Source organism: Phascolarctos cinereus, unplaced genomic scaffold (genome assembly GCF_003287225.1).
Source record: "Phascolarctos cinereus isolate Bilbo 61053 unplaced genomic scaffold, phaCin_HiC Scaffold_4;HRSCAF=312, whole genome shotgun sequence".
Lineage (NCBI taxonomy): Eukaryota > Metazoa > Chordata > Mammalia > Diprotodontia > Phascolarctidae > Phascolarctos > Phascolarctos cinereus.
The window spans coordinates 656,993,397-657,019,348 of record NW_027555847.1 but is presented as its reverse complement, the minus strand read 5'-3'; the positions used below and the strand labels follow the sequence as shown (position 1 = coordinate 657,019,348).

General features: G+C 44.7%; 1 protein-coding gene and 2 long non-coding RNA genes across 7 annotated transcripts in view; 1 reads left to right on the top strand and 2 right to left on the bottom strand.

The window, feature by feature from the left end:
- Nucleotides 1–5,258: 5,258 nt before the first annotated feature.
- NIBAN3 (niban apoptosis regulator 3) overlaps nt 5,259–25,952 on the top strand; it is a 32,080-nt gene continuing 11,386 nt past the window's right edge. Inside the window, exons 1-12 of one of the 5 annotated variants that reach the window (XM_078153886.1) lie at nt 5,259–6,036; nt 8,635–8,765; nt 10,206–10,331; nt 14,101–14,197; nt 14,575–14,742; nt 16,045–16,160; nt 16,294–16,398; nt 17,809–17,986; nt 18,279–18,469; nt 22,145–22,303; nt 22,492–22,608; nt 24,052–24,159. In XM_078153886.1, coding sequence (XP_078010012.1) covers nt 5,982–6,036; nt 8,635–8,765; nt 10,206–10,331; nt 14,101–14,197; nt 14,575–14,742; nt 16,045–16,160; nt 16,294–16,398; nt 17,809–17,986; nt 18,279–18,469; nt 22,145–22,303; nt 22,492–22,608; nt 24,052–24,159 — 1,551 coding nt within the window. In that variant the 5' untranslated portion in view covers nt 5,259–5,981. Of the gene's footprint in view, nt 6,037–8,101; nt 8,319–8,634; nt 8,766–10,205; nt 10,332–14,100; nt 14,198–14,574; nt 14,743–16,044; nt 16,161–16,293; nt 16,399–17,808; nt 17,987–18,278; nt 18,470–22,144; nt 22,304–22,491; nt 22,609–24,051; nt 24,160–25,952 lie in introns of those variants that run through there. The other 4 variants (XM_020995092.2, XM_078153887.1, XM_078153888.1 and 1 more) reach the window with 4 other exon arrangements.
- LOC144457063 (uncharacterized) lies at nt 13,631–17,639 on the bottom strand. The gene is made up of 2 exons (XR_013486380.1): nt 16,633–17,639; nt 13,631–15,811 (listed from the first exon to the last, which is right to left on the bottom strand). It is a non-coding gene; the product is annotated as an uncharacterized LOC144457063 (long non-coding RNA).
- On the bottom strand, nt 18,767–20,118 carry LOC110214274 (uncharacterized). The gene is made up of 2 exons (XR_002326244.2): nt 19,684–20,118; nt 18,767–18,979 (listed from the first exon to the last, which is right to left on the bottom strand). It is a non-coding gene; the product is annotated as an uncharacterized LOC110214274 (long non-coding RNA).

Below are 25,952 nucleotides of genomic sequence, written 5' to 3'. Positions count from 1 at the left end.
GGAGGAGGATGGGGGGGAAAGAGTAGAGCAAGAAAAATGCCATGAGGCCCAAGGTCTTAGCTGTTGGGGAGGGTGAAGGATGCGGTACCTCAGCTGGGCTTCAAAGGAAAATGTGAATAGGGAAAGATGAAGGGTGAGGGGATAGGTAACATTGGGAACATTTAATAGTTCAGTTTGGCTGACACTGCACAGAGAAGACCAGTGTGAAATAAGGATAGGAGATTAAATGGAGCCAGAGTTTGGAGTATTTGATGGTAAAGGCAATAGGGAGCTACTGCAAGCCTGATCGGGGAAGTGGCATGGTCACAGCATTAGGATAATTATTTTAATAGCTTATGAAAGATGAATTGGAGAGACTGCCAATGGGAATGCTAGTTAAGATGCTATTAGAGTAGTTTAGGAGAGTGATAGTAAGGACCAGAATTTCCAGTAACATAGACTGTCCTCTTATCTTGACGTCCCCCCTACCTCTTCTCACACCCTTTTCTAATTCTGTTGAAGGCTCTATCATCTCAGGCACCCAGCCATGCTCCTAAACTTGAAATCATTTCTGACTCTTTCCTCCTTGCCAGCCCCCACACCTAATCAAGGGACAGGTTTTTTTCTCCCAAAGCACTTTACTTATTTGATCCTTACAATTTACTCCTTGAGGTAGGTAATATCACCATTTTACAGATTTTTTAAAAAGAACGAAACTCAGAAGTCAAGTGACTTGCTCAAGATCATGCAGTTAGTAATTGGCCAGATGGAATTAGAAGTCCTGTTTCCTGACAGCCAATACAGTGTTTTCTTTGCTCCACCCTCCACACTGTCTTTTTTTAAAAAAAAAATTATTTTTTGTTAAATATTTCCCAATTACATGTAAAAAAATTGAATCATTTAAAAAATTTTGACTTCCAAATTCTCTCTCTCCTGTCCCTCCCCTTTCCTTGAGAAGGCAAGCAATTTGATTTCAATTATACATGTGAGATCATACCAAACATATTTCCATATTAGCCAGGTTGCAAAAGAAAACACAAAGAAAATAAAATAATAAAAATGAAAGTTAAAAAGTATACTTCAATCTGCATTCATAGTCCATCAGTTCTCTCTCTGGAGTTGGATGGTATTTTTCCTCATGAGCCCTTTGGAATTGTCTTGGATCATTGTCTTAATCAGGGAAGTGAAGCCTTTCACAGTTGATCATTGTACAATATTGGTGTTGTGCACAATGTTCTGGTTCTGCTCACTTCACTTTATGTGAGTTCATGTAAGTCTTTCCAGGTTTCTCTGAAACCATCCTGCTTGTCATTTCTTATAGCTCAATACTATTCCATTACAACCATATACCACAGCTTGTTCAACTATTCCACAGTTGATGGGCATCTGTCAGAAGATGGTTGGGATGAGATATTACTGAAAAGATTGAGTCCATATGACTTCACAACTGATGAAATACTGGGGGTGGCAGAAAGGGAAACATCAGAAAGTTTAGGAGCTTAGGTGACTGAGAAGAAGGTGGAGCCATTAATGGGTGTGAGAAGACGGAGGGAGGAAGGTAGGGGCATGTAGGGGATGTTGTATACTGCTGGGACAACCAGATAGACATGTCTAGCAGGCAAGTGGCGGTGTAGGGTTGTAGCTTTTGGGGAAGTGGGATGGGAGGTAATTATTAGCTACCCCCTGCATACAGGTAGTTGTAGGTACTGTAGTCATAGGAGTAAGTGAGGTCTCCCTGACTACACTTTCTTCTTTGGTGAAGACTTAAGGCAGGGGATAGATACACACTTAGGGGCAAGAAAAAAAGCATGAACCAACATAGAGGCAGAGCCAGGAAAGAGCAGTATCATGGAAGCTAGGAGAGCAGATGGTATCAGAATGAAGAGGATGAATGTGAACAGGGTCAAATGAAGCCAAAAGTCAGAGGAGGGGGCAAGTGACCTTTGAGAGAGCAGTTTCAATTGAATGGTAGGAACAAAAGCCAAATAGTAAAGGCTTGAGGGATCCCACGAGGGAATTCACATGTGGCAGTCACTTTACTTTGCATGAGTTCATACAAGTCTTCCCAGGTTTCTCTGAAACCATCCTACTTGTCATCTCTCATAGCACAATAGCATTTCATCGCAATCATGGACCACAATGGTCTTCCTAAGTATGAAAGAGGCTTGAAGCAGACAAGCCTGGAAGGACAAGAGGAAGAGGTGTCCGAGAGTTGAGGCTGAAGGTGGGAATCTCTAATTCTGTGCCTGAACTGACTGATGGGTGTGGGGTATGTGACAAGGGCAGATCTGCTGCAGAGGACACGAGTTGTAAGGGTTGAGAGTAGAGTGGCTTGACGCTAGAGGAGATTCTCTCGGTATGATGTAAGCAGAAAGAACACTGGGCTTGAAATTAGTCCCAGCCCTGTGACCTTGGGCAAGTCATTTTCCTTCCTCTGAAGATTTTCTGTTTCCTCATCTGTAAAATAAGGGGATAGTCCTAGACCAGATATTCTTTTACATTTAATTTTTATTTTTTCTCAATTAAATTTAAACAAATTTAAACAAAAATTTTTAATTCATTTTAAAAAATAATTGAGTTTCGTATTCTTTCCCTCTCTCCCCTTCTCCCTCTTCGAAAAGGGAAGCAATTTGATACAGTCATGCAAAACATTTGTGCAGTCATGCAAAACATTTCCACATTATCCATGTTGAAAAAGAAAAGGTAGATCAAACCCCCCCCCCCAAGAATAATAAAATAAAAAAGGTATGCTTCAATCTGCATTCGGACTCCATCAGTTCTTTCTCTGGAGGTGAATAGCATTTTTCATCATAAGTCCTTTGGAATTGTCTTGTATCATTGTATTGCTGAAAATAGCTAAGTCTATCATAGTTAATCATCACACAATGTTGCTGTTGCTGTGTACAATGTTCTGCTTTTGCTCATTTCATTTTGCATCAGTTCATGTATGTCTTCCCAGGTTTTTCTGAAAGCATTCTGCTCATCCTTTCTTATAGCACAATACTATTTTTTCACAATCATATACCAAAACTTGTTCAGCCATTCCCCAGTTGATGGACACTCCTCCAATTTCCAATTCTTTGCTACCACAAAAAAAGAACTGCTATAAATATTTTTGTATATATAGGTCCTTTTCCCTTGTCTTTGATTTCATTAGGATACAGATCTAGCAGTGATATTGATGTATCAAAGGATACACAGTGTTATAGCCCTTTGGGCATAGTTCCAAATTTCTTTCCAGAATGATTGAATCAGTCCACAACTCCACCAACAATATATTAGTGTCTCTGTTTTTCCACATCCCCTCCAACATTTGTCATCTTCCTTTTCTATCACATTAGCCAATCTGATAGGTGTGAGGTGTTTTATTTTGCATTTATCTAATCAATAGTGATTTAGTTTTCAAATGCCTCTAGATAGTTTTGATTTTCTCTTCTGAAAATCGCCTGTTTGTATCCTTTCACCATTTCTCAATTGGAGAATGACTCATTTTTTTTCTTGCTTTTTGCTAGGCAATCAGGGTTAAGTGACTTGCCCAGGGTCACACAGCTAGTAAGTGTTGTGTGTTGTGTCTGAGACCGGATTTGAACTCAGGTCCTCCTGACTCTAACACTGGAGCTCTATCCATGTGCCACCTAGCTGTCCCTATGATTCATTTTTATAAGTTTAACTCAGTTCCCTATATATTTGAGGAATAAAGCATTTATCAGAGACTTTTGTTATAAATTTTTTCCAGTTTCCTGCTTTTCTTCTAATCTTGCCTGCATTGGTTTTGTTTGTGCAAAAATTTTCAATTTGATGTAATCAAAATTATCCATTTTACATCCCATAATGTTCTCTATCTCTTCTTTGATTATAAGTTCTTCCCTTATCCATAAATCTGACAGGTGAAATATTCTATGTTCCCCCAGTTTGCATATGATATTTACCCATTATGTCTAAATCATGTACCCATTTTGACCTTATCTTGGTACATGGTGTGAGATGTTGTAGATCAGATGTTCTTAAGTTTTGAGTTTTTTTTTCATGTCATGGATACCTTTGACATTTTGGTGAAACACAAAGACCCCTTCTTAGAATAATGTTTCAAGTGCATAAAATAAAATGCAGAGCATTACAAAAGAAGCCAGAGGTTAATGAAAATAAAGATGTAATTATTTCCCCACTCAAGTAGATAGACCCCAGGTAAGAAATCCTAAGCTAAATGATCCCTGAGACCACTTCTAGTTCTCTATGATTAACTAGGTAAGAGGTCACCGGAGCACAGCCCAAGAGCAGCCAGAGGGATGCATATGAACGGGGAAGATTTGGTAGATATGCAGGCGAGACTTGGCAAGGGACCAAGGGACGAGAGTTGTGAAGTGGGGGACGGATGGGGAAAATCCAGAAGCTGAAGATTAGTGCCAAGTCCTTTGCCACTGTGATGGGGAAGCTGGACCCAGGAGAGCTTTGTGGAGAATGGTCGGTGCTGGAACACCCATCCAGCCTCAAACTTCCTGATGACAGTACCCAACGAAAGGACCCAAGGGGAGAGGCCTGGAGAGAGATACACTATCCTGGTAGGGAGGAGGGGAGGTCACAAAGCAGAGGGGACTTTCTCCTGGTTGTTATCACACAGAGGAGGGGGAGGAGATCGTTCCGGGAGGATCACAAAAGATGGCACGGGGAGGGGTGGGTGAGGGCAGGTCACAAAACAGAGGGGATACTGTGCTGGTGGCTAAGGCAGTAAACCCCGACCCCCTGTGCCACACAAAGCTGCTTGGTCCTGCTGGGATTCTCAGTGCTGTGTTGGCATGTGCCCCAAGAGCAGATTCCCTGTGTTCTCTGAAGGGCTGAGCTGGGGGGGCATGATGGCACAACTTCAGTTCTGCTCACTTTTCTGGGCATACTCACACCAAGGGAAGCATTTTGGTGTTAGTATCTGCTTGGGTCCAGGTTTGCCCTCTGAGCATGGACTAGAGCCTGTGGCCAGGTAACTGGTTAGATCTGGTCCCACACCCTGGTATTTTCATTTCTCCCTTTCTCACATCTCTCTCTCCCACTCACCCCATTCTCTTTTGCCTGTTCCTACGTGGGCTGGTCATTCGGCCCCTGAAGGAGGACACGTGTTCATCACCATTTGTGCACCTGTGAAGGATCTCATCTCAACCTTGGAGGAAATAACCAGCTTTGGAAAATCTCTAGCGGAAACAGAGAACAGAAAACAGGTGCAGGGTGGGGCTGCTCCCCAAGGAGCTGATGATACCAAAACACATGCTTCGACTTCACAAAGTTTAGACTAAAAATTGCCCTGTCGTCCATTCCACATTCCCTTCTCTCTGGCCAGTTTGTGGACATGGCAGCCTCCACGGACAGGTAGAGACAGCCACAGACACAGAGAAGAGGATCAGGAAGGTGGTTGAGAAGCCATAAGAAGGCTTTGACTATTCTCTTTTAAACCTTTACCACAAATTCTTTTTCTAAGAGAGTGGGTACTCTCAGCAGGGTTATTGCCCTGAAGCTCCTGTGGTTGGCAGATGTGGCCATAACATCCCGTGATGAGAGCCAGTCCCCCCACACACACCTACACGCCCCTCTCTGACATGTCTCCAGAGATTTAACAATTTTTTGGAGTCCCCCACCCACAATACAAGGTTCACTTCTCTCATGGAGTGACTGAGACCATTTTTTTTTTACTACAATCAAGGAGGGCTTCAGTTTCCCCCCCCAAATATTTCTTGTTGCAGACTTGGCTCTGCTTGGGTGGCACATCAGGACCTGGTGGCTTAGAGTCACAGGATTTTAATAAAAGATTGCTAGAACTGAATTAGAGGAAGCCTGCTCTAAGGCCTTTATGTTATTAGAGCTTTGACCACAGGAGTTGTTCTATCCCAGAGAAATTACCCAGTCATTTAACTTATCTGAGTTGCCAATCAGGAGGTGCCCTCAGGGCTGAGTGGGATTCTCTAAGCAGTTATTCTGTTCTAACGAAGCAGTGGAGGAGCCCACCTGGAACGAACAAGATGGGTGCACAGAGCTCAAGCCACCTGGGGGAGAGACAGTGCCGGTACCTGAGAGGTAAGGACAAGAGAGGATGTGTTTGAAGGTATTGTCACGTATTATTTCCAGAGCCCTGTGGAGAACCTGGATAGGGTGTCTCAAGTCAAACCAGTGAATGTTAGTCAGTCTCCCTCCTCTCCTCTCTTCTTTCTCCTATTCTCTTTCTCTGTCTCTCTTTCCCTTTCCTTCTCTCTGTCTCTCTCTTTGTCTCTGTCTCTCTCTGTCTCTCTCCATCTCTCTGTCTCTCCCACTCTCTCTGTTACTTTCTCAGTCTCCTTTTCCTCCTCCCTCCTTCCGCCCTGCCCCCACCTTCTCTCCTCCGCTGACATTTGGACTGTGACTCAGAGCTGCCACTCCGCATTGCCCTGGGCCCCATTATCTGCAAGGAGACAGGGACATGTTCTTGGCTCCAACACGAGAAATTCCTTCGAGTACCAAACCCTGGGTGTGACTATAGTTTATATGCCAGCCACATGTGGACTGCAGGATCCTGTCTAAACTAGCCCCTACTAGCTCATGCATGGGAAGAGAGCTTTTTGGAGTTTGGAGGGAGAAAAAGCATTTGGAATCACGATTCTTTGCTGACAGTCAATTGAGCAGAAGAAGGGGGGTAAGAGGGGTGAAGTCATAGAATCTTGGGGTCTGAAGGGGTGTCAGCCATCACCCAGTCAGTCAACAAGCATTTATTAAAGAGTTACCATATGCCAGGCACCGTGCCAAGTGCCGGAGATGAGATTACCCACAAAAAGAAAGACCCTGGAAGCCTCCCTGCCAACGCCCTTGACAAATCACTCAGGCTGAGGCTGTTGGACTTCGCAGGGCAGGCATGCTTCCTAGGTGACGGGCTATTGCTAGAGCAACATTGGCTGAATGGTCTTTCCTCAAGCCCAGCCTGGTTTTCAGGAATTTGTGGCTCTAAGTTTGCAGCTCCCCCTGTCAGGAGTAAACATCCAGTAACGATCATGTAGGCTGCTGATCACTTGGATTCCTTGGGGTGTCTCTGACGGTCTGGTTTTGGAAGGAAGGAATGTGTAGATGGAGGGAGAGCTAGGCATGGAATTGATGGTCCAGCAACCAGCTGAGCCTGACCTCAGAGTCAAATCTGGTTATTCTGTATATCAAAAACATACAAAGATGACACAATATGCAATTTAAAATATACAAAAATATACAATTAAAATAGTAATGGGGCAGTTAGGTGGTGCAGTGGATAGAGCACTGGCTCTGAAGTCAGGAGGACCTGAGTTCAAATTCGGCCTCAGACCAAACACTTGACACTGACTAGCTGTGTGACCCTGGGCAAGTCACTTAACCCCAATTGCCTAAAAAAAAAAGGTAATGATTTATAAATAGTATTTATAAATTAGTAATTTATAGTATGTATATATTTTATAAATAGTATTTATAAAATAGTAATGATTTATAAATATTGCTGATATTTATAAAAGGCTTTATCGCTTACCAAGCCCTTACTTCCATACTTCATTTGATCCTTGCAACAAACCCTGTGAGGGAATAAGGATGTTATTATCTATGAAATGGAGATGATGAGGAAACAGAAACAGACGGGATGTGACTTGTCCTACAGTGAATAAGTGGTGGAGCTGAGATTCAGAGCCAAGTCTTCTGGCTCTAAATCAGCTAGGTGGTGCAGTGGCTACAGTGCTGGCCCTGGAGTCAGGAAGATGTGAGTTCAAATCTGACCTCAAACTCTTCTCGACTGTGTGATCCTGGGCAAGTCACTTAACCTCTATTTGCCTCCGTTTTCTCACCTGTAAAATGGAAACAATAGCACCTACCTCAGGGGGGTGTTTGGGGATCAGATGAGATAATATTTGTAAAGTGCTCAACATAATGCCTGGCACATAGTAGGTGCTTAACAAATGTTTATTTATTTCCTTTTCTCCAGCTTTACTCTCCATGAAATTGGTTTTCTGTGATCTTTCCTCCCCTCCTTTCCCAAACTCTTTATGATTTCAAATAGCTGGATAAGTGAATTGGAAGAAACTTTTGCTCTCTCTCTTAGTATTAGGATCCCTAACCATAAGCCCCTTTGCCAGGCTCTCATTCCTGCATCATCTGCTAGATGGTGCTTCTCAGGGATGCTGAGGAGAAAGATTTGCTCTCAAGTCACCTGCATCCAGCCTCTCGGATCTTTGCGGGATTAGGACAATTGGGGATGAAAGCCTCATGGGAGCAGTTCTGTCTCACATGTATCTAGTCACCAAGATTCCAAGTGGAAGGTGTCCTGCCCATCATGAACTTCCCTAACTTGGTATAAAGAAGATCATGGGGACCAGGTAGGTGGTGCAGTAGATAGAGCATCAGCTGTGGAGTCAGGAGGACCTGAGTTCAAGTCTGACCTCAGATACTTGATATCTACCAGCTGTTTGACACCTTGGGCAAGCCACTTAATCCCAACTGCCATACCAAAGAAGAAAAAAAATAAGATCATGCCTGGGATGGGTTTTACAGACCTGTCAAAAGCAAGAGGGATAACAGGGCATAGTCCCTGGGGCCTGTGAGCGGGCTTCCAACTAGCCCAAAATAAAGTGAGGTCAGCTGGAAGGAAAGGATATCAGCTAGTGTTTGTACCTGTTCTTTGTCCCTTCCCAGGCCGGACAGGTGCTTTCCTGAATCACTTCATGCCACATTACCGAAGGCAACTTGCTATGGCCTTCCTGAGGCAAATCTCAAGAGAGATGACACCCCAGGGACAGACGGGATTCCAGCTATTAAAGAGTGAAGTAGGTGCTGATCCTGGGGAGGTTCTAGGTTGGCATGAAGTGGGCATTGATCCTGAGCATGCTACAGGTTGGGATAAAGTGGGTAAGGTTCCCTTGGGTGGGATGGTTTTCCTCCAGAGGCTTCTATGGGTCCAGGGTTCTTCAAGCATACAGAAGATGGAGATCACACAGTGTCCCAGCGCAACCTCCTCACATGGTGAGGAAAAAGGACATTGAGGTTGGGAGCTCATCAACCCTCAGATGTCAGAGGCTTTGGAGGATGAGATAATGCCCTCTTCTATGCTGAACTCTCTTTTTGTGTCTAGTTGTAACACTCTTGCTTAGTCTATTCCTTTTTTTTAAATTTTAGCTCAAAAATACTTAATTTTTTTACAACTATTTCTCATCTGTCCCTTTCCACGTCCCCTCACCCATTGAACCATAAAAAATAAAAACAAGATCCTCATATCAAACAGGGATAGTCCAGTAAAACAAAGTCCCACATTGGCCATGTCCAAAAATGTCTTTCTCATTCTGCATTTTAAGCCCATCACTTTTCTCTGGCAGGAGGCGGGTAGCATGTTCAGGCCTGTGGACTCCAGCTTTATCATTCCGTTGGCCTGATGTTCTCATTCAAAGATGTTTTCCTTGATAATGTTGTTGTCATGTGAATTGTTCTTCTGTTCTGCTCATTTCAGTCTGTTCATGGAGGTTTCCTCTGAAACTATTCTTTTCATCATTTCTTATAGTACAACAATATTCCAATCTTATGACACATTTCTGTACCACAGCTTATTTAGCCATTCCCCCTTAGCTTCCAGGTTACTGCAAAGAGTTGCTGTACATTGTTTTTGTTCATGTGATTCCTTTTCCTTTGATCTCTTTGGGTAGATGCCTAGTAGTGGTATCACTGATGCTCTATTCCTTTCCAGGATTGGGGCGGGGAAGATGTTGGAAATAGTATTTGTGTAGCTTGTAAGGCTATTGGAGTCCCCTGGTGCATTTCTCCTGCCTCTAAAAGGAAAGGATGGCACAGGATGGCCCCAAATGGTTGTTCTTTGAGACCCAACACATTGGTGGGAAGAGGAACCAGGACCCTCCCTCCCCTTCCAGGGTGCTGCAAAAAAAGTCTCTAAGTCAATCATTACTTCATAAAGGGCTATCCTTTGGTTGTGGGGATATATGTTGAAAGCATCAGGTGAAGTGGATGCAGGTTCATGCTCTGCTGCTTTTGCCTCAGATCTCTGGAGAGATGGTAGATTGCTTCCTTAGCTCAGCTGTCTTTAAGTACAGGCATTAATAGCCTCCATGTGTTTGGAAAACCACTGGTATGCAGCTGCGGCAGCCCCAGGGAGTCTGGAATGTGGGGGAGCAGAATGGAAGGCTCTCTCTGTTGTGCTGGGTTTTTTTAAGAGATGTCACTTGATATGATGCCACTTTTGACCAAGTTTCTCTTCTCAGAAGCCTCCCCGGGCCGTGATGCATGAGGGGATCCTGACCCATTTGCAAGGGACCTCCCCGAAGTGGAGGGAGAGTTACTATGTTCTACGTGGAGACTCCTCTCTAGTGTGGTTTGGCAGCAAAGAGGTAAAAGCGTCCTCCTTATTTTCAGTTGGATCTGCCAGTGCCAGTGTCCATGTCAATGCCAACACCAATGCCAATGCCGATGCCAAGCTGAACTCTTGGTTCTAGACCCCTTGCAGTAAGTTCCTTGCAGAGGCAGTAGTGGGAAGAATGCCAGACATTGAGCTAGCGGTCTCTCTTGCTCCTTGCTACTGGTATGACTTTGGGGAAGCCATGTCAGAGTCGGAATCAGACTCTGCATTTATTATGCACCTACTATGTGCCAGGCACTGTCCTAAGTGTTGGAGGTACAAAGAAAGGCCTAAGATAAGGCCTGCCCTCTGAGAGCTCACAATCGAATAGGGGAAGAAGCTGGAAGGGGGGGGGGACTACATGAAGTCATGTAGTCATGATGGAAAATAATCTAAAAAGACATGAGTTTCCAAGCTGATTTCATCTTGTAGAATGATGAGTTTCTGGAGAGGATGGCATTCAGGAAAGTAGCCTGGTGGGAAATGCTGAAGCGAATTCCCTGTGTGCCACCCTTAAATAGTGGAGAGTCTAGAATGAGCTTTCCAATGTTGGTCTTCTGCCCTCTTCAATCAGAGGGAGGAAGGGAGGGGCTCCTTTTTGGGACCTCTCTGGGTCTCAGTTATCTCATCTGCAAAATGAGGTTGGACTAGATGACCTCTAAGGTCCATTCCAGCTCTGACTTATGACCCTGTGCACTGGGTTCTAATCTTGACTTCTATACCTGCCCAGGATGTAGCTTTGAGCTTTAACCTTTGGGAGCCCCAGTTTCGTAATCAATAAATATCCAAACAAATAGTAATAATAATGAGAGTAATGATTCATAAAAAATAGAAGAGAACCTTTGTGAGGCAAAAGCTTTGTAAACCTTCAAATACTGTGGCTCTCTCCTATTTTTTATGAATCATTACTCTCATTATTATTACTATTTGTTTGGATATTCCATTCTCATTGTCTCAGGCACCATGTCCAATGGTCCCCTTGTCCAATGGTCATAGAAAGTCAGAGCTGGGAGGCCCCTTAGAACTCATTGGCCAAACCCCTCCACTTACAGAGGAGGAAATTTGAACAGTTCTTGTCGTTGGTTATATTTTCTATTTGGAAGGTCACTTTGGTTTTTCTAGAAGCTCCTCTGCCATTTAAAATAATTTCTGAAGGATTTTGAACTTTGTAGTCCCAATCAATTAACAAACATTTATTAAGTGCTTACTATATACCGAGCACATATACAAAGACAGGAGGAAATAGACAAGAGGGAATAGCCTTCAAGGAGCTTATATTCTAACGGGAGAGGTAATTGTGTATACATAAGTACATACCTTCAAAATGCAAATCAAATACTGGGTAACCTTGGAAAGGAAGGTACCAGCAGCTGGCGGGACAGGAATGGCCTCATTCAGAAGGTCAGTTCATATTGACTAAGCATTCCATGGGGCTGTGTTGAGCTAGGTATTCAATAACTCAAACCAACACAGCATTTGAAACCCGCTGACTATGTAACTCCCCTACGCTAAGACCTCCAGTAGCTGTCCATTGCTTCTAGAATAACATGCGTATTCCTGAGCCTGGTGGTTAAGGCCCTCTGACACTCTACCACCCCTAGCCTCATTTTACCCTACTCCTTTCACAAATTCTCCACTCCAGCCAGACTCAGATCCTAGCCATTCCCTGAATTGGACACTCTATCTGTCACGTTTGTAAAATCCATCCCCCATGCCTACAATGCTTCCCCTCATCTTCCTCCTAAAATCTTCGTCTTCCTTCAAGACTCAATGGAAAGGCCATGTATTTCATGAAGCCTTCCTTTATCCTCCTTCCCTTCCAGTAGTTTGAAGCCCTTTTTTCTTCATATTACCTTGCATTATACTTAGTTTATATACATAGTGTGCCTCTACCACCACATCCAATAGAATGTAAGCTCTCTGAGGGCAGAGAATGTTTCATTTTTTTTTATTCCCAGTACCTAGTAGAGTGCCATACACATGATAGCTACTTAATAGATTTTTCTTGGGTTGAATCAAATTGAATAGCAATTTAATCCCAATTAAGATATAGATGCCTGAAGTCCATCATTAAGTCAAAGGCAGAGATCAAATACATGCTCTCAGTGGTACCCTTCTGACTATGGGCACTTCAGGGTGAGAATGAGAGGCTCTTGGAGTGGAATTAGTGCCAAATACCTGTGAGTGGGACAGCCAGGTAAGAAGCTTTCATCTTTGTAGCTGCCATTCTTCCCCAGATATGAGTGGGCTTGCTCACATGTCCCTCCCCAACCCCCATTCCCAAGTCACCTTGTCTCCACAGAAACTTTAGGTTAACAGAACACCAATTCTTGTATTTAAATTCAGCAAATGTTTAATTAATCAATAAAAAGTGGATTTGGAGGTAGAGGACGTGAGTGAGTTCAAATATTGACTCTTCCACTTAGTGACTGCATGACCTTGGGCAGGACATCTATCCTCTCTGGTCTTAGTCCTAGACTCAAGTCCTAGTCCTGGACTCATAACTAAGTTTCTGAGTAGCCTTGGGCAAGTCACTCACCAATCTCTGGATTTCAGTTTCTTCTTCTATAAAATGAGAGGGTAGGACCTTTGAGATCCGATTCACCTCTAATGCTGTGATCTTGGGATCCTGATAAACAGAGGTGGTGGGAAATTTCAATAAGGAATGGTCTTTGCCTTCATAGTGGCTGGAGTCTAGCAAGAGGATAATTATCATACAAAATAATAAGTGATGAAGACATAGGATGATATATATATATGTATATATGTATATATATGTGTATATATATATGTATATATGTATATATATGTGTGTGTGTGTATATATATATATATGTATGTATATATATATATATATATATATATATATATATAGTTAACACTGGCTTTTTGATGCCAGAGTATGGTATAAGGATTGAAATAATTTCCAACTAGGAAGAATCCATGAACATTTCCTCCAGGAGGTAACATTTGAGTTTTAAAAAATCAATAAGATGGGGCAGCTAGGTGGCACAGTGGATAGAGCACCGGCCCTGGAGTCAGGAGAACCTGAGTTCAAATCTGGACTCAGACACATGATACTCACTAACTGTGTGACCCTGGTCAAGTCACTTAACCCTGATTGCCTTGGGAAAAAAAATCAATAAGAATTTGAAGAGGCATTCTAGGAGGAAAAGTCCAGAGATGGGGAACTTCAGGGTATGTGCAGAGATAGGAAGTAGTCCAGGTTAGCTGGAATATAGCATACGTGGGGTGGGGAATTGTTGTTGTTGCCATTGTTATTATTGTTGTTTTTGTTTATTCTTTGTTTTCAAAGAGGACCAATGACATCAGGAAGATGGCGTCATGAATTGCCAGTAAATTGGATTTAAGTGAAGCAGAGCTATGCAAAATCACCAGCCTTCCTCTCTCCTTCAGAGTCATCTGGGTCCAGTGGCAAAAACACTAGAGTTGGCAGGGTTTAGGCCTTTTAATCCAACCCCTTCATTTTACAGATGAGGAAACTGAGGCCCAGAGATTGGAGAGTGACTTGCTTAAGGTGACACAGAAAATTAAAATCCTGCAGATCTGGAACTAGAACCTGGATCTTCTTATTTTCAAGATTCTTGCTAAGGCACCATGCTGCCTCCATGATGCTTCATCGAAAGTGTGCCATGAATGAATATTTGGGAGAGTTTTTGCCTTGATAGCTGCTAATCTTCCTAAGAGAGCAACTTACAGTTAAGAAAATTTCTGAAAAGTCCCTTTGGCTCTCTTTCTAGGAGCAGAAATGTGGTGAAGAGCCACAGGGGTCTGTTGCCTTGACTGGTTACACACTAGTGGCCTCATGGAGGGAATGTCTCTATCAGGGGTCAACGGGTAAGACTTTGCCACTAGAGAATAATCACAACTGCTCACATTCCTGTGGTGCCCGTAAGGTTTACAAGGCGCTTTCCAACAACAGTCCTTTGAGGTGGGCAGGGCTAGGACTGGGCAAAGACAGACCGTCATCATTTGTTTCTAGTTTCCCTCACCAGCCTCAGAAGAAGGGCACTCAGAGGCTTGGAGACCCCTTGTCATGAAAAGAAAGCTGCGAGGCCAATTTTAAAAGCAAGATGGCCTTCCTTTCCCCACACCTTATGCATAAGGACATTCTTAATTTGTCCTGGATTGGTTGTATGGCTCGAGAGATTGAAGCCAAATTTTCTTCTTGACTCTAAGACAAGGGTGAAGTCTAGAGCCTTTCTTTTTTCCAGGGAACCATTCCATTCAAGATCCAGATCCAATCATTGAGCCCCCTCTGGGATTTCCCATATATCTCTGCCACCCTTTCCGACAGCCCCTCTGCTTGTGCATGGACACGGTAGAATCCCAGGACAGCTGGAGATCTTTCCTGAGAGATGGGATTCGGCGCCGGGGGACAGGTAGGCCTGGGCCCAGCCCAATTGAGGTGATTTCTCTGAGGGGCTACAGTCAGAGTTATATCTGTGTCCTGTGAGTGGGTCTCTGGTGTCACAGACAAGCTCTGGACAAGTTGCTGAGTTCTCTCCTCCCACACAGACCTGATAGGTGGGTCATTCTCTCAGCAAAGTCCTCTTAGTATGGAGTAGACCCTTTTTGACTGGCTCATTCAACAGTAGATAACATAGTATTAAGCACCTATTTTGTCTAAGGTCAGAGAAACCACAGGATCACAGACTGAAGGACTAAAAGGGCCCTCAGAGGCCATCTGGGACCACAACCCTAATTTTACAGATGAGGAAACTGAGTCTAGGCAGGTTCAGTGATACGTCCAGAGTCACACAGGTAATGACAGATCTGGGAACCTCCACTCTCATATACCTGACAAGTGAATCAGCCAGCCCCTCCTTGGAGGTCTCCAATCAGAGGTGGGGATTCCTTTCAGAAATGGGTCAGACCCAATGACCAACTCAAATCATGTGATCTAGACTTTTCACTTCCCCAGCTCGGCCACTTACTACCTGTTTCTCAGTTTCTGTAAAATGGGGGAGGGGTTGAACTCAATGACCAAATGTCTTGATTTTTTTGGGAAAAAAAAGGGGTGTGTGTGTGTAGGGACAGATTGGGTAGTAACTTTAAACAACAAAATCTTTGAATAATTGAACTTGACTTTGATTGCTTGGAAAATTCTAGACTGGATTATGTACCATTTGAGGCAATCCATTCTGTTTTCAGCACAGCTCTTACCGTTAGAAAGTATTTCCTGACATCTGGCCCAGATTGTCTCATTACAACTTCCTCCTCTGGGGCCAAACAGAACAAGTCCAATAATCCATAGAGTAGCTCTTCAAATACTTAGACACCCCCACCCCACTCCCAGTCTTCTCTTCTCCAGGCTAAACATTCCCAGTTCCTTCCATTGTTCTTTCAGTGACACAGACTCGAGACCCTTTGCCATCCTCTTTTAACCCTCTTATCAATGTCCTTCATGAGCTGTAGTGGCTGATGTGCTGTCCTCATGGAGCTCACAGTCTACGAAGATAAGACACAAGCAGAAAATTAATCCTGATGACACGTTTCCAGTAAATTAGAGGGGGGTATGCAAGGCTCTTTGAGATCAAAGGAGGTTGATTGTGACTGACCAGGAAGATCAGGGAAGGTGTCCTAGACATCTGGGTAGGATTTCAGGGCCAATAGCAATCTCCTTGAGCTGATGGCCATGTGTAGGCCAAAGCATGGAGGAATGAGGATAAAACTGGCTTCAGTTTTACAGAGAAAAGAATCTCCCGACATGGAAGCATTTCTGGATGCCGTGAAGTCTTACAGGCAGGAGAAAGGCATTTATGGAGTCGACAACCTCCTTTTGGGCACAGAAGCAGAGGTTTGTGGAATAAGTGTAGCTGGGGGTCACCTCCTTCTGCCTGCAGGGGATGTAACCCAGGGAGGGACTGCTGGAGAGGGAGCCCATCTCCTCCTGCCGTAGAGTGGTCACTTCTGCCTTCTTTTGGCCTTAGGTCCTCACCAATCTGCTGATGAGGGATCTCTTGCCAAAGCTTCGGGCCCAGAAGCCAGCCATGCTCAGGGGTGTGGAAAGCCGGAGGAAATGGGCCTGGAGGAGGGTAAATTCTCCATTCTGACTTTTCCTATTCACAGGATTATCATTGCTTGAGCCACATGGGTTTTTACCTCTGGCTCAAGTCCACTGTCTCAGGGTTGGTGGGCAGAGGGTATGGAACAGGACTTCTCAACCCTTAAGATCTTAACCATGGACTGACTCCCTGGAGTCCATGGATAGATTCCAAGGGTCTGTGAAGTTGGACAGGAAAAAAAATTACATCTTCATTTTCACTGACCTCTAACTGAAACCGAGCATTTCCTTCAATTATTTTAAAACATTATTCTGAGAAGGGATCCATAGGACTCATCCCCCAAGAGGTCCGTGGTGTTGCAATCTAGGTATGCTGGGAACCTGGAAATGCAAGGGTACAGGGTATGGGCCTGCCTCGAAAGAATTTGACCACTCAAGCCTTCCAGTCAAAGTAGTGAGTTTATTTGTGATGCCAATACAAGCTGGCCAGACTCTTAAGGAATCTGTGCCTATGATGAGAATAAAATTGGAACTTTTATACAGAAGGACTGTGGGAAGATCTGGATGGGATTAAGGAGTGGCAAGTAGCCTACCTTGGGCCAGCTGCAGACAATGAGAGTCTCAATGAAAGGTCAGTTAAAAGGATTATTGACTGGTATAGGCCAGGTGCCTCAGGCGAATGCCAGGGATTTGGGTTCAAGGGCTGGGTTCCTGAAATTTCTGGGAAAGTTCAGGTGCTTTTCCTTTCAGGGGTCTAGCACTAATCCCATCCACTATCACATGGCACAAGAAAGGTTTGCGACACCAGGTATACAAAATGAGTCCATCAGCTGTTAGTGGGGGACCATACACAGAAACCCCACAGCTCTCAGAGCTTCTCCTATGGGGCAGGCACTTGATGTCAGTCAGCACTCAGGATTGTGGGAATGAGTACTATGACACCCCCCTTCCTCTTCCAGGAAAAAAAAAACACAATCAACATTCTTGCTGTATATTGGCACTGTGTTTGTTTGGTCAGGACTTGGGGGCTTTGGGGTAAGGAAAAGGCCATTCAGAGCACTGACTCCCTTCAAATATTTCTGCTGTGGCCTATGTAAATGTCTTTGATATAAGGATATATGCTTTCCTAATTCTCTCTCTCTCTCTCTCTCTCTCTCTCTCTCTCTCTCTCTCTCTCTCTCTCTCTCTCTCATCTTCCCCCTGCTTTCCTTCCTCTCTCCCTCTCTGTCTCTTGTTTTCTTCCTTTCTCCCACCCTCCTTCCTTCCTTTCTTTCACCCCTTACCTCTCTCCCCTCCTCCTTTTCCCCCTCTTCTCCTTCTCTCCCCCTTCCCATCCTCTCCCTCTCTACTCCCTTTCCCCTACTCTCTGTCTCCTCCCTTCTTTCCCCCTCCTTTTTCCCTTTCTGACTGTCTCTGTCTCTGTCTCCTGCTGTTTGAACAGTTCTTGGATGAAGTTTATGTTCTAGTATTAAAGCTGGTCTCCTCTGAGCTCCAAAATTTTCATCAAGAAAAGGAAGAACTGCAGAAAGAGTTAGAGAAGAAAATTCGTCCCGAGGCGGATCAGATGCTTGCATTAAGCAATCAGATTGCTCAAAAACTTCAAAGTGAGAATTGGTTGGGTGAGAAAGATGCTGCTTCTGCCTGGAACAGGCTTATAGAGAGGCCAGATTCAGCTCCAAAGTGTCTCTGCCACCCCCACCCCGACCCCTGCCTCCCACTTCCCCCTCCCCTTTTGTTTGTGCTGCTCACATTCCAGTGACTGAGCCAGGGCCTTTCTGATGAGTCAGAGAACTGTCCTATGACCCTTGTGCCTCCCCCCCCCCCCAGATCCCAGGTGCCTCCTCCTTCATGCTGAAGCCCTGGCTTTCTGCCAGGCATAGGGCCTCATGAAACACTCTGCTCTTTCTCCAGCAATGGTGTGTGGCCCTGCTGAGTCCTCCCTCTGCCGGGAAGTAAAGCCTCAGCTGGCCTGGGTGATGGAGGAGCTTCTGCGCCCTGTTCGCCAAGGGCTTGGCATGATTGGCACCCTCCTTGTCCATCGATTGGACAGTCTGCTTAGAAATGTGCAGAGAAGCCGGGTTGTTGCTGTGCTGAAAGAGGAGGTGAGACCTCCCCATGTGGTCCCAGCTTATATCCTGCAAACTTCTCCCTTTTTAATTAAAATTTTTTAAAAAACTAAAGCATTAATTTTTTTCTCTTTCTTCAAAGAAAAGAAAAGAAAACCCTTGTAACAAATACTTATAATCAGGGGGGAAAAATTCCCATATTGGCTATGTCCAAAAAGATGTTTCTCAGTCTACATTCTTAGCCTATCCCCTCTCTGTCAGGAGGAGGCAGGTAGCATTCTTCATCACAAACCCTCTGGAATCAGGGTGAGTCATTGCATTGATCAGAGTTCCTTAAGTCTTTCAAAATTTTTTATTTTTGCAGTTTTGTTATAGTTTAATGTATTCTCCTGGTGCACTTTGCTTCAGTTCATGTAAGTCTTTTCAGGTTTCTCTGAAACTGTCTCTGTTCATTTCTTACAGCACAGTACTGTTCTAATCACATTCGTTTACTGTCATTTGTTCAGCCATTCCCAATTGATGAGTGTCACTTGATTCTATTTGCCACTATAAAAAGAAATGTTATAAATATTTTTGTGTATGTTTTCCTCTTTCTTTGGTTTCTTTAGTTTTAATGATTTATTTTCTAAATTAAATTTTATTTTTCAATCAATGAAAACATGTTATTTCCTTCCCCCTAATAAGAAAGAGAGAAAAAGAAAACCCCTGTCCCAAATATGCGTAGCTGAGCAAACCAAATTTATGAATTGGCCATGCCCCCTCAAATATACGGCTCAGTCTATACTCTGAGTTCATCACCTCTGTGTGAGGAAGTGTGTAGCATGTTTCATCATGAGTCCTCTGGAATGGCGGTTGCTCATTGTGTATCTGATGAAAGTTCCTAATTCTTTCAAAATTGTATGTCTTCACAATATTGTTGCCCTTGAATGTCTGTAGTTTTCTTTTTCTGTCAGTTTTGCGAATTTGATAGGTGTGAGGCATAACCTCAGAGTTACTTTAATCCACATTTTTCTAACTGTGATTTTGGAGCATTTATTTCATTTAATTATAGATAGCTTGGATTTCTTCCCTTGAGAACTGCCTGTTCATATCATTTAGCTTTATCAGTCAATTTAACTTTATGAATGTCAGTGCTAGGCCTGCAGTCAAGAAGACCCAAGTTCAAATCTGGCCTCAGAGCTTAATAGCTATGTAACCTCTGTCTGCCTCAGTTTCTTCAACTGTAAAATGGGGATAATAATAGTACTTACCTTGCAGGGTTGTTGTTGAAATATTTTAAAAAGACTTAGGACAGCGCCTGGCACATAGCAGGTGCTTAATCATTGCTCGTTCCCTCCCTTGCTCCATCCTGCAAGCCTCCTTTCCTGGAAGCAGATATCTTTGCACTGGAAATTGTACCACTGGATGCCGAAGGAGTTATAGCAGCTTAGGGCCAACAGCCTTCAATTCCTGTGGCTGAATCAGTCTCTCCTTACTCTCTCTGTTCTCCTTAGTGTATCCTGGCTTGATCCACTCTTCCTTCAGCTGTTCCGTAGGTCACAGTCACACATCTTGTGCTTATCTTGTGGAGAGCTCACATCTCCTAGAGCCTAATAAAGCACCAGAGAGAGTGCTGACCACAAAGGCTGTTTGGGGCACTTCCTTGGTACAGAGGGGAAGTGAGTTATAATAGGAAACGTGTGGAAATCTCCTTCCTCTAGAGGCTACAATGTGAAGACTCATAGAAACTCAGGGCTGGGAGGGAGCACGGAGGGCATGTGTTGCTTAAGCAAGAATCTCCTGCGGCCCCTACAGTTGACATTCAGCCTGCACCAAAGCCCTTCAGTGATTTGGAACTAAGCTCTTCTAGGAGCAAATGAGGTCACTTAGAAAGTTTGTCCTGATCTCAAGTCCAAAGCTGTCCCTTTGTAACTGATGAGTTCAGGGTGCACCCCAAGAATGTTGGGGTGCCACCTGAAATGGTGGAATATAGACATGTGGGTTCTAGTGTCTTGAAAGAATGCACATTCACTCAGTCTCCAACTTAAAGAAAGGAGTTTATTGGGGTAATGCACCCAAGTGGGCCATGAGGCAGAGCCCCAAACGGGCTCCAAGTGAGAGGGACAGCTTTGGCGGGCCCTGCTCCCCTGTGGGGGGGCAGAACCAGCCCTGCTCCCCAGTGGAAGGCAGAAGCTATTGGCCAGGTTAAAGGTCTGGTTTAAATACAATTTTATGGAATGGGGGAAGGAGGACAAGAGAATGAGGGGAGGGGCAAGCACAGCTCTAGAATGCCTGGGATTTCAGGTAATCCAGAGGTGCCCTTGTCATACAGATAAGCAAGGAGAACTAGAAAGGGGAAGAGGGAGGCTGCTCCAGAATCCATAAAGATAAGGAAAGGGGGAGGGGGAGAGTTGTTCTGGCATGTCAGATAAGGGGGTGCTTTGTGAAAGCACACAGGTAAGTCCAAGGTGGGGGGCTTCAATGCATAGTCTTCTTTGATCACTTTTCTGGCTGGTCACATCCCACATCTTATCTCATATCTCACATCCTGTATCGAGCTTGCTCTATCTGCCTCGAGCATTCCTTTCTACCTCATCAGTAACTACCATCCATTTGCCCCCTGAGGCCACATGGAACAAGTCCAATCTTGCACTTGACAGCCTCTCAGATTCCTGGAGACAGATATGGTAGCCCCGCTCCCCAACCCAGCATGTCCCAGCCTCTCATCTTCCCTGGCCTAAAAACTCCTAGTTCCTCCAACCAATGGTGGCACCTCTTGGATGAACTCTAGCTTCTCATAGCTCTTCCTAGAATGTGGGGCATTTAGAACTAGACAGACCACTCCAAATCCGTTCTGAAATAGGCAGAATACTTTGAAACCGTCTTGCTTCTCTGCTCCCTTTTATGCATTATCTTCCCACGTTAGAATGTAAGCTACTTGAGGACAGGGACTATCTTTGTTTCAGCTGGCTTTCGTATCCTTAGGGCTTAGCACAATGCCCAACAAATGTTATTGTTGTGGAGTCCTTTCAGGATGGTCTGACTCCCAAGACCCCATTTAGAGTTTTCTTGGTAAAGATACTGAAGTGGTCTGCCATTTCCTTCTCCAGCTCATTTTACAGATGTGGAAATGGAGGTAAACAAGGTTAAGTTGACTTGCCCAGGGTTACACAGCTGGAAGTGTCTGAGGCCAGATTTGAACTCAGGAAGATGAGTCTTCCTGACTCCGGGCCTACTCGGACAGAAAGAAGGCTTGAATGGTCGAATTCTTTCAGGGCAGACTCTCTGCCCTGTACACTTGCATTTTGGGGTTCCTAGCACCCCTATATTGCACCCCTAACACAATTCTTACAGGAGTGTGCCATGATATCTCCCCCACCCCACAGCTACCCTTCTTTGCTTCCATTGCCTTCTTATGTTGTCTTTGTAAATCCAAGGTGGTTGAGAAGTGCCCTATGCAGTTCTCTTTGGACAGCTCCCTCTTCTCTTCCTTATTGGAATTGTTTACATTGTCAAGATGCTGCTCCAAAGACTTTTCCCATCCCTCCAAGGCCAACTCCTGGTAGCACCTGAGGCCATGGGATCCTTCCTCTGAACTCTAAATGCAGCTGTCCCAAATCTAGGGAAGGACTCCTACCAGAGGGCAGGCTGAGGGAGCTTCCCTGCTGTCCTCTGTTTGAGTAACTGCACCAGACTGGGCCCAGCTCCTTTCCATATGCTGCACTTTCACAGGTTTGCTCCCTGGGAGATATGCCCTGGGACTTAGAACTGATGCAGCCATGCTACCAGAAGGCAGAGCTCTACTGGGACAGTCTTCAGGCTTTGAAGGAAAGATTTGGTTTTCAAGGCACTAAAAACCTTGTCTTCAGTGCTCAGGATCTCATGCAACAGGTACCATGAAGGGTCAGCAAGGAAAGCCATGGTGGAGCTCTGGTCCTGTCTGGGGGTGGGTGAGAAGGAAGCATGGTGACTTTCCTCACCCATGAGCATATCTGGGGGCTAGGGAAAGGCAGCTAGAGGTTGTGACTCCACACATCTTTTCCATATCAAGTGCCTTTCTCTAACATTTCCATTCTTAGCTGATGGAGAATGCTGTGTACACCTTCCAGCAGCTTTCAGCCCAACATGTGTCTTCAGCCACTCGCCGAAGACAGGTCATCTGCATGCTGGAGAAGGTCAAGGGTCGTGTGTTAAAAGTAAGACAACCCCTCCCCCCAGTCACCCTTGTTCTTGCTATGACTGCCTCCCACAGGCTTTCACTGGCTGTTCCCCGCGCCTCGAATGCATTCCCTCCTGAACCCCATCTCTTAAAATCTCTGCTTCCCATCAAGGCCCAGGTCATGAGCCCCCTTCTACATGAGGCCTTTCTGGATCCTGTTAGCTGCTAGTGCCTTCCCTCCTAAATCACCTTATATCTGCTTTGAATATACCCCTATACATACATACATATGTATATAAAAGTATATAGGAATATTATACGTATGTATATGTGTATACACACCTACACACACTCATCCGCATAAATACACACGCATACACACATATACTTGTCAGATAATAAACATTAATTGAATACCTACTGTGTGCCAGGCACTGTGCTAAGCTCTGAGGATGCAAAGAAAGGCAAAAGACGGCCCGCCCTGTTCACAAGGAGCTCACCATCTGATGGGAGAAAAATCTGCAAGTGCCTAGATACAGATAAACTATAAACAGGATTTGTTGTGTTGTTTTAGACTCTTTGTGACCCCATTTGGGTTTTACTTGGCAGAGATACCGGAGTGGTTTGCCATTTCCTTCTCTAGCTCATTTTACAGATGTGGAAACTGAGGCAAAAAGGGTGAAATGATTTGCCCAGGGTCACATGGCTAGTATCTGAAGTGGAATTTGAACTCAGATCCTCCTGACATCAGCCCCAGTGCTCCCTCCACTTTTCCCCCTACCTGCCTTATAAACAGAATCAGTCAGAGAGAGGGAACAGCAGAGGGAAGGGGCTTGACATTAAGGGAAATCACCTTCTTGTAGGAGGTGGCATTTTAGCTGGAGCTTGAAGGAAGCTGAGAGGCAGGTATGAGGAGGGAGTGCATTCCAGGGCAGGGGGGACAGCCAGAGAAAATGCCTGGAGCCAAGAGATGGCATGTTTTGTTCTAGGGACAGCGAGGGGCCAGTCTCACTGCATCAAACAGTATGTGGGAGGGAGAAGAAGACTAGAAAGGGTGTGAAGAGGGAAACTGTGAAGGGCTTTGAACAACAAACAGGATTTTCTGTTTGTTTTCTTTAGCTAGACTGTGGTGGTGCAGTGTCTAGAGTGCCAGGCCTGGAGTCAGGAAGACCCGAGTTCAAATCCAGATTACTAGCTGTGTGACCCTGGGCAAGTCACTTAACCCTATTTGCCTCAGTTTCCTCATTTTACAAATGAGGAAGGACATGGCAAACCACTCCAGTAAATCTGCCAAGAAAACCCCAAATGGGGTCGTGAAGAGTCAGACACAATTTGAACCACAGCTAGCCTGCAAGCCCTTTCAGGTCCAGGGATTATTTTCCCTCTTGCCTTCAGGATCCCCAGTGCCTGGCACACGTATGTGTTTGTTTCTTAGTTGAACAACAATCGGCAGCGGCTTGTTGCCCAATTATTCTTTCAGAAATTCGAGTCTGACAGCAGTTTTGCTCAGAAGCGTTTTGTTCAAGAATGGCTTGTCCAGATTTTCCTTCCCTACCTGCTGAGAAGGCTGGAGCTGGGCTGCAAACTGGTGAGTGTGACACCCCAGGGGCAGCTTCCCCCCCGTGCCTGAGCCCCAAAGCCTTTGTTCACTCCAGGGAACTTGGGCAGAGGAATTATTGAGAGGCCTCAGGCTTCTGTGCTCTCACTCATAGCCTAAATAAGGCCGTTGACTTTTGTGATGACAAAGACAGGAGCAGTTATCCCCATTTTACAGAAGAGAGTACTGAGGCTCAGGGAAAATGAGTAACTTGCTATTAAGTATTTTTATACCTAGCAAGTGTCAGGACTCAAATCTAGATTTTCAGACTCTAGGACCAAGTTTTTTCCCACTATACTATTCTTTATTGCCTCCTGATATGTCATAAATTAATGCAGGCCTGAAGTCTAAACTGGAAAAGGCCCTAGAGGCAGAAAATGAAGGTTTTCTTATTGGGATCATGAAATCTCCTCATCCTCAATCTCTCCCTTCTTCTTTGCTCCCTGCCTTCATCCTCCACCTTGGGAGGATGAAGGCATTCTAAAGATACTTCCCTTTTACTGAAACTTGAAGGGAGCTACAGATTCTAAGAGATGGGGGTAGGGGATGGATGTATAGAGAGTACATTCCAGGCATCTGGCCTGAGCAAAGGTGGAAAGTGGATCGTCACATGTGAAGAGCACCAAGGAGGCCAGTCTGGCAGGAACAAAGGAAAGAAACAAGCATTAAGTCCCCACTGTGTGCCAGGCACCGTGCTAAGTGCTTCACAAATATCATTTCATTTGATCCTTATAACAACCCTGGGGAGAAGGTGCTATTATTATCCCCATTTCACGGATGATTAACCTGAGGCAGATAGAGATAAAGTGACTTGCCCATGGTCACACAACTAGTAAGTGTCTGAGGCTTGATCTGAACTCACATCTTCCTGATTCCAGGCCGCTTAATCACCTAGCTGCCTCCCTGAAGGGGAGAATAGTATGTATCAAGAGGGGCAGCTAGGTGATGCAGTGGATAGAGCTCTGACATTGGATTCAAGAGGACCTGAGTTCAAATCAAAGCCTCAGACACTTGACACTTGCTAGCTGTGTGACCCTGGGCAAGTCACTTAACCCTGATTGCCTTACCAAAAAGCAAAAAAAAAAAAATTAAAAAAACTAAAAAAAGAGAGTTAGAGCCAGAGTATGAAGGGCTTTAAATGCCAATCAAAGGAATTTGTGTTTGATTCTATAGGCATTAGGGAGTTCCTGGACCTTATTAGGCTGGGACATGACATGGTTCTTTAGGAAAATATTTTGGCCGTGGTATAGAGGATCTTTGGGGGCAGGGAAGGAACTAGGAGGCTATGCCAGTAGTTCAGACCAGAGACGATGAGGGATTGAACTAAGGTGGTGGTTCTGGGAGTGCAGAGAAGGGAACAGATGTGACAGATGTTGGGAAGTTAATAAGACTTAGCAACTCATTGGCTATGTGGGGGGAGAGGGAGGGGAGAGAGAGAGAGAGAGAGAGAGAGAGAGAGAGAGAGAGAGAGAGAGAGAGAGAGAGAGAGAGAGCCAGGAGAGAGCTTTGGGGAATAGGAACCCTGAATATTAGTGGGCATGACATAACAAAAGATACTGAGAAGAAGCAGTCAGTTAGGAAAAGAGCCAGGGTAGAGCAGGGTCATGAACACCCAGAGAAGAGAGAGATTTTAGGAGGAAAAGGGTTCTCAACAGCATCAGGGATTGCAGAACAGTCAGGAAGGATGAGGGTGGAGAAAAAGCCTTTGGATTTGGAAGTTGAGTTCATTGACAACTTTGGAAAGAGGCATTTCTGCTGAGTGATGAGGATGGAAGCCACATTAT